At 35.0% G+C, this 8,466-nt stretch overlaps 1 protein-coding gene across 1 annotated transcript; it reads left to right on the plus strand.

Annotated features, from left to right (window-relative positions):
• The first annotated feature begins 3,993 nt into the window (after positions 1 to 3,993).
• On the plus strand, positions 3,994 to 6,369 carry LOC136821697 (uncharacterized). Its single transcript, XM_067077905.1, has one exon. The coding sequence runs from the start codon at positions 3,994 to 3,996 to the stop codon at positions 6,367 to 6,369; it is 2,376 nt and encodes a 791-aa protein (XP_066934006.1).
• Positions 6,370 to 8,466: the final 2,097 nt, after the last annotated feature.

Raw genomic sequence — 8,466 nt, forward strand, 5'->3', positions numbered from 1 at the left:
GTAGTCTGTATGTGTGTTTGTGTGTCACTTTCGTTTTCGAACGCAATGTTTTGTTCTTTTAAAAGACGACTTTTGCTTCTTGCTCCACAAATGTGTTAAATCAGATTCGCGCCGTTTTATAAAGACTTTGAGTTGTTCGATAAGTTTGTTTTGATTGATAGATTACACGTTTTTTTTTATTAGAACACCTAAAATTTGGATGAGCCTGGATGTGCTTATTTTTTTAGCAATTTTCAGCCTAAAATGTTCTTAAATGCGTTCTTATTTTTTCAGACTACTCTAAATCGACAATATGATACACTTAAATTTGGCAAAATTTAGACAATATTTGACTCTCGACTTTTGAAGATCCACCCCTAAATTCGGTTAAAACTGCTTAAAAAGAGGAAAAAATTGTAGTTTCTTGTCATTTTTTTCCAAACTGAGGCTGGACATGTTCTTAAGATGTTCTTAATTTTTCTACGAATTTCAGCCTATATGTTCTTATAAACTAGGTTCTAATAAAAAAAAAACGTGTATAATATCTGCCCAGACGTGCCCGAGGCCGCCTCTTATGTTTTTTTCTTTTTTTCTCTCTATTCTTTTGTTTTATGTTTTCGAATGTAATTAACGACCTTATTTGATTTGAGACATTCGAATTCGTTTCAAAACAAAACAAAAGAAAATCTTTCAAACAAAATCTGTTTTAGAAAAGAACAAATTTAAAACATTTAAAACATAAGAATCACAAGACAAGTTTGTTGGAACAACTAAACAGCAACATTAACAATACATTCGAAAGGCGGTAAAAACAAGAGATCTTTCTTCGTAAAAAGGGACTTATAAACATCTATGTCGATAATTATATTGCTGTAAATCTAAGTCATTCATTGTTGAATTCGAAAAGTTATGACGAAGGTGCCTAGCTGCCTGACTTTCGGCCCTCGGACCCTTAGCGAGACTAGAGAGAAGAAGAAACAAGCGAAATTTTGTGAAGTTTACTTCCCTTATTGGGACTAATTTGATTAAATTTCTATCTTTCTGGGGGGTAAAAAGTTGAATTTTTTTCCCTATTTTTACCGACTCTTAGTGGGACTGAAGTTTGATTTTCTGATTTTTCCAACCCTTACAGGGACTGCCATTTTTAAAAAGGCATCCTTAAGAACGGCTCATGCCCGTATCCTTCTCTTGCCTAAGTACCCACGGGCTGCCTTTTTTCGACGAATCTCGTGTCGTGTCTATAATTTCACTCCTCTTATCTTGACATCAAAGTTTTCCTAATCATCAACAAGTACGGCAAATGTAAAGCGAGCGAAGCGAGAAAAAAATCTTATTGCAAAGCCTTTTCGGACGTCGCAGGTCGCCGGTATGGTATAGTTTGAATAACGCCCTTTCTGATCATTTTTGCAACAATTTAAAAATATTTTTCAAAATATGGTTAAAAGATACGTGACCTGGGAGGGACAGAGTCAAACTTTGAAGAGAATTTTTCCCTTTAATTTTGACTTCATCGTATTTTAAGCCAGCTTCCCAACATCCAAAGGACTTTAAAATGCGTTCAGCAACAGCTAAACCGGCGTGCGACGCCGGGTACCGGCTAGTTATTTACTAATACCAGTAAGATTTTTTTTCAAAAAGAGTAAGGAAGGCATTTAAGGCACTTGATTTTCTTCAAGTTCTTAAAGCTCTGATATTCTGTTCGTTCTAGTCTCGGGTACCTAATAGCCCCCCCCCCCCCCGCTAAATAATTTTTCGAAAATCTTCCACCCAGAACATTCTTATTTCAACCCCCCCCCCCCCGCTTATTAATTGTTTTTGAAAGTTCCCTCTTTTTTCCTTGTTCTGCTGTATTAGCCTCCTTTTCAAAAAAAATTTCCACCCAGGACATTTTTATTCCAACTCCCCTGCTTATTAAGTTTTGAGATTTTGAGATTTTTCCACCCCCCCGGCTATTAGGTACCTGAGAGTAATACTTTTAAACCAAGTTGATCTCATGCACAGTTTATACAATTTTATTACGTTTTTTATTAATGTGGAATATAATTCATAATTTTTAAATAGGGAGATCATATTATTTTAAAATGAAATAATTATATCAGACGACATTTTTACACATTACTCTTAGGTGCCAAATAAACGGGGGGGATGGAAAATTTTCGAGATTTAAATAAACGGGGGGGGGATTGTACTTCTGAAAACCCAAAAATAAGGTAAATATAGGCTAAAATCAGGCTTTTTAGAGCAAAGTAAGGGGCCTTCTCTTTGACACAGCTGAAAATATTCTTAAAAACTAATAAACGGGGGAGATCCTGAGACGGTCTGGGGGTGGAAAATTTTCGAAAAATTAACAAGTGGGGGGGGGGAGCGTTTATTTGGCACCTATGAGTAATGAGTTTTTCCAAAAACCGATTTTGGACCTACCTCCGGGTACCCCGGTGGAGGTCCTATACAGTGGCGTTGTGGGAAAATTTTTCTGGAGGGGCCAAAGTCAATTTTTTTTAAATGGCGCCCCCCCCCTCCAATTTTTCAAAGTGGTGTCCCCACCCATCATTTTCTAAACTTTTACCAAATTCATTTGCCTAGGCATAATGAGGAAGGAAATATTTAGTGGAGAAGAGTAGATTTATCTTTGACGAATGGAAAAGGGAAAAACAGGCTCCACCATGGTTGGGGCCGACTAGAAAAATTTTTCAAATCAACTCGCCAAGATACCCTAAATCACTAAATAAAAATAGACAAATTTGACACTTGCTAGAGTGAAAAGAAACTTAAAGGAACAATGTGTTATGCGAGCGAAGCGAGCGAAAAAATAGATGTTTTATGATTTCAATATTGTTGTCAGCAGATTGGTCTTGGGACGCAGTTAGCTTTTCATTTAATAATACTATATTGTACACAAAAAAACTTGTAAATTAGATAGATAACAAAGAAGTTACCAATTAACTGTATTGCGAGCGAAGCGAGCGAAAAAAATTGCAAGTATTTTAAAATTATCTCAGTAAAATTGGTCCTGGGCGCAATTTAAGGCGCATAAAGTATGATTTTTAAGATTGGGGCGTTTAAAAAAATCTCTTTTGGCGCCCCTTGCTCTTCGGCGCCCCTTCAAAAAAGCTCCGCTGGGGGGGCCATGGCCCCCCCGGCCCCCCCTGCCACAACGCCACTGGTCCTATAAATTAACCTGTGTCCGTTCGTCCATCTGTTACCAGCTTTTCTCGAGATTGGCTCATCTGATTTTTTGCACAAAGATAGAGGGCAAGATTCTCTAAATATTGGCTGAAGTGGTTTTTCCCGGAAAATTCTTATTCGCCTTAAAAGACGGATTTTCGTATTTTGGGGAAATTCCCTTTAACGAAATAAGAAAATACACGTTTTTTTCTTTTATTAGAACCCAGTTTATAAGAACATCTCAAGTGAGTTACGGCATGTCCAAGGTAAAAGTGAACCAGTTCCACTCACTTTCAAATTTTCAAACATAGCTGGAAAGAAGCGCCATATGATGTAGATCAACGTGATGGGTGTTAGAAAAATTTAACTTGAGGCTATAAGAAGTTATAGCCCAAAAACTTGTATTATGACACGTTTGACAAAAACTCTGAACCAGCCAAACACCTGCGTAAATTCCCTAATCATCAATTCGTTTGGAAGGTTATCTTTAATGCCTCTGAGAAAACTGGTTTACGGAAGAACTTAGAGGCATCTATCATAGCCCTCAAGAGACCGTCTTTAAATGACCAACTAGACTCAAACCGATTAATTCTTTTCCGAAATGGAGTAACTTAGCCAATTATTTTAATTACTTTTTACATATTCTCTTAACATGCATTGCCTTTTGGATTTTATGATGTTTCTTTTATCCAGTTTTTTACTACATTTAATTGCTTTTAAACACATAAATTGTAACTTTTTTGATTTCCAATTTTTAACATCATTTGTAGCACTGAAGATGATTTTTAATCGAAAAGCTTTTGCTCAATTTTAAAAACATTGTTGTTTTTCTTTAAATTTACTTTTGGAATGGCAAAATTTCAAAGAAACTTTATACCAAAAAGGATTGCCGTCACTTACAACAAACTTTATTGGTTATCTGTAAAGTTACACAAAACATCATCCAACCTTGGTTTTGTAAAGAAATGTTTACAAAGGCACGTTACACCCAAGTTTGCCCAAGTCCAAGGTCAGTTTATCAACAAGGAGGATAAACATAAAGCAGAACGTAGTATACTGGTATCAAACGCAAAGAAACATATTGACACTTTGAAAAATATAATTATCGATCACCGTACCGTCGAAAATCATTTACGCAACCTCGTTGGTCCTTTGTTGTTCAAATTGTTTTCTCAACGTATATTAAACACGTCTAAAGGTATCCGTTCACAGTCTTTTGAAACAAAACATAAGAAACTTTCTGATCTTCGCCCAGTCATTAAACGAAACGTGCGACCTTACACGATACCTGTCATCAACCTTTCCTCGTTAGAACTTAACCAAAAAGAACTTACACAGCTTAGTTATGGATTAGACCAAAGCTATGTTGACAAGAACAAGTACGTAAAGAAAAATCTCGCAGCCAACCTTGAATCACTCGCTTATTCACTAAACAAGAATGTAGAAACTGACCAAAAAGAAGATCTCCACGAATTTCTTCGCGCCTACTGTGATAAATTTACCAAAAATGTATACACTACAAAAGATTTCACATACTCCAATCTCAAACGACTCAAAGATGATGATTCCATCGTTATAATCCCTGGTGACAAAGATTCGTGTGTCGTCGTAATGGACAAAGCCGATTATGTCCAAAAACTACAAGACATGATTAACGATGGCATAGAAAACGGAGTGTACAAAGAATCTGAAGACAAAACACTAATCGACTTAAAACATTTTCAAGATTTTTTACGCCGAAATTTCTCAAAGTACAAACATTATGACGAAATGTGGCCAAAATCCAACGCACCAGCCAAACTGTACGGTACCGCCAAAACACACAAATTCGATGATATTTCTAAAGTTACAATCCAGGACCTAAAATTTCGACCAATTATCGCACAAACAGGGACTTTCACCTACAACGCTGCACAAGTAATCTCAAAGTATTTAAAGCCACTTTATACTTGCAACGACTACATCATCAACAGCACCCAAGACTTTCCTGAAATGATACAAAATGAGCCGCCTATCACCGTCGATGATGAATACGTTTCTTATGATGTCGAATCTTTATTTACTAATGTTCCTATCTATGACACGATAGACTACATCCTAGATGAAATATATGTAAACAAGAAATTACCCACAATTTGCACCCGTCTTATCATGAAACGTTTGCTACTTAAATTATCAACCGAGAATACCTTTATTTTCCAATCCAATTACTACAAACAGACTGATGGCTGTACCATGGGTGGACCTCTTTCAGTCACACTTGCGAATATCTTCCTAACTAAAATGGAATCCGATATTGTCAAAGTGGTTCAACCAACATTCTACAAGAGATATGTCGATGACGTCATTGTTCGAAGAAAAATCAATGAAACAGACCACCTCTTCCTTGCTCTGAACAATTATCACCCTAACATTCATTTCACAATAGAGTTAGGGCCTTCGAAGTTTCTGGACACCAATATTGATGTAAACGTAAATGAGAAAGTCCGCACCTCAGTCCACAGAAAACCGAACAAAATGGCAACTCACTGGTCTTCCCAAATTCCCAAACGCTATAAACGAAATGCCATCAATGGTGATCTCAACAGATCGTATCGGATAGGTATGAATTTTGAATTTGAGAAACAAGTAATTCGTACAAAGTTCAAAAATGCTGGCTTTCCCACACGCTTTACAGAGAGCGTTATCAATCAATTTGAAATGAAGCTTGACACGTCGTCAGAATTCATAATCCCAGAGTTCTTGTTTAAAGAGCCAAGAAAGTTTATTCTAATTGAAATTCCGTTCTGTGAGGAGAATGAATCTTTATCAAAACGTTTTTTAGAGAAATTAAAGTCCTTCACTAAGAATAATATCGATTTTGCCGTGAAATGGTCCACAAAGAAAGTCAGGCAATTGTTTAATGTCAAAGATAAGAACCCATATCCGGCATGCAAAATTTATGAAGGAATTTGCACTTGTGGAAATAATTATGTTGGAGAAACCGAAAGAAACGTCGAAACCAGATGGGGGGAACATGAAAACATTGACAAAAACTCTGAACCAGCCAAACACCTGCGTAAATTCCCTAATCATCAATTCGTTTGGAAGGTTATCTTTAATGCCTCTGAGAAAACTGGTTTACGGAAGAACTTAGAGGCATCTATCATAGCCCTCAAGAGACCGTCTTTAAATGACCAACTAGACTCAAACCGATTAATTCTTTTCCGAAATGGAGTAACTTAGCCAATTATTTTAATTACTTTTTACATATTCTCTTAACATGCATTGCCTTTTGGATTTTATGATGTTTCTTTTATCCAGTTTTTTACTACATTTAATTGCTTTTAAACACATAAATTGTAACTTTTTTGATTTCCAATTTTTAACATCATTTGTAGCACTGAAGATGATTTTTAATCGAAAAGCTTTTGCTCAATTTTAAAAACATTGTTGTTTTTCTTTAAATTTACTTTTGGAATGGCAAAATTTCAAAGAAAATTGTATTATGACGTCATAAACATTACGTAACATTACGTCACGAAACTTAAAATTTAAATAACTCATAAACTATTAATGATATCAATATGAAATTTTGACAGAACAAATATATCGTAATTCTCTAGAAGTGAAATTTTCAAAATCTCCTGAAAAATGATGACGTCAGCATTTTAAGCCATTTTCGATTTTTCGCTATTTTTTTCAAAGATTTTTAACTCAGAAATTTTCTTACATCAATATCTATTTGTGGTCAAAATTTGACGTTTATAAGACTATTAGTTCGCCATTAAACGGAAAATGTCTCCAAAAAGAAGTCATTTATCAATGTAAAATCGAAGAGCCCGAAACAAACACAGAAAAGTTTTATATCGGCTTAACAGCAAATACCTTCAAACAAAGATGGTACGGACATAAACACACTTTCAAATATGAAACCAAAAGAGCGTCAACAGAGTTATCCAACCACGTTTGGGACCTACAAATTAAAAATATACAGCCGAAATTGTCATGGAAAATTATCGACCACGCCAACCCGTATGTTAATGGCTCAAAAAAATGCAACCTCTGTCTCACAGAAAAATTCCATATAATTACGTCAGAACTCGATCTCGTTAACAAAAGATCTGAACTTATTTCTAAATGTCGTCATAACAACAAATTTATTCTAAAAAACTTCGAATCGGTCCCCCCGGACAAATCATAAATTTTATTTTCAATACTTTTTTAATGCTTTCATCATTGTTTTTATTACCTAGTTTTATTGCACCAATTATCCAGTTTTTTAACTTTTTACGTCGAATTTCAGATTTTTCAATCATTATTGTACATATGATTAGTGTGAAAGCACGAAACTCAGAGTAATGTACTTTACTTAGTTTTTTTAAATGGAAGATAACTTTTAAAAATATTGACTATTAGTTCAAGAGATATTCAAATTTTTAGTTTTATGACGTAATGTTATGTAATGTTTATGACGTCATAATACAGGTTTTTGGGCTATAACTTCTTATAGCCTCAAGTTAAATTTTTCTAACACCTATCACGTTGAACTACATCACAAGGCGCTTCTTTCCAGCTATGTTTGACATTTTGAAAGTGAGTGGAACTGGTTCACTTTTTCTTTGGACATGCCGTAACTCACTTGAGATTGAGGCTGAAATTCGTCGAAAAATTAAGAACATTGTAAGAACATGCCCAACCTCAGTTTGGAAAAAAATGACAAGAAACTATAATTTTTTCCTCTTTTCAAGCAGTTTAAAACAAACTTAGGAATGGATTTTCTAAATCGAGAGTTAAATATTGTCCAAATTTTACCAATTTTAAGTTCTCTTTATTTTGCATGATATTGTCGATTTAGAGTAGTCTGAAAATTTAAGAACACATCTAAGAAGATTTCAGGCTGAAAATTGCTAAAAAAATAAGCACATCCAGGCTCAGCCAAATTTTAGGTGTTCTAATAAAAAAAAAACGTGTATAGCTTTTCTCAATGTTGACTCTTAAATTTGTTCTGATTTTTTGCACAATGATGCAAAATGCCAATGTCCAAAATGTGACGGAGCCAGCTTTTTAAGTAAATTTTTTTTGGGCAAATTTGGGCCAAAAAATGCTTAAAAATAGGGTTTTTTGGGCCTGAATGGTTTAAGTGATTTTCGTATTTGGGGAAATTCCTTTTTACCATTTTACATTATTCAACACACAAGCTTTATTTTTCCATTCTGAATTTTTGTACAATTATTTTCATCTGATGTTAATCATTAGGTAGGTCCATTCAGCATGTTGCTTGTTAATTTTGATAGAAAAGCGCCAACAATTGCAAACATCCCCGGGGAGGGATCACTTAGA

Source organism: Clytia hemisphaerica, unplaced genomic scaffold, assembly GCF_902728285.1.
Source record: "Clytia hemisphaerica strain Z4C2 unplaced genomic scaffold, Clytia hemisphaerica genome assembly, whole genome shotgun sequence".
Taxonomy (NCBI): domain Eukaryota; kingdom Metazoa; phylum Cnidaria; class Hydrozoa; order Leptothecata; family Clytiidae; genus Clytia; species Clytia hemisphaerica.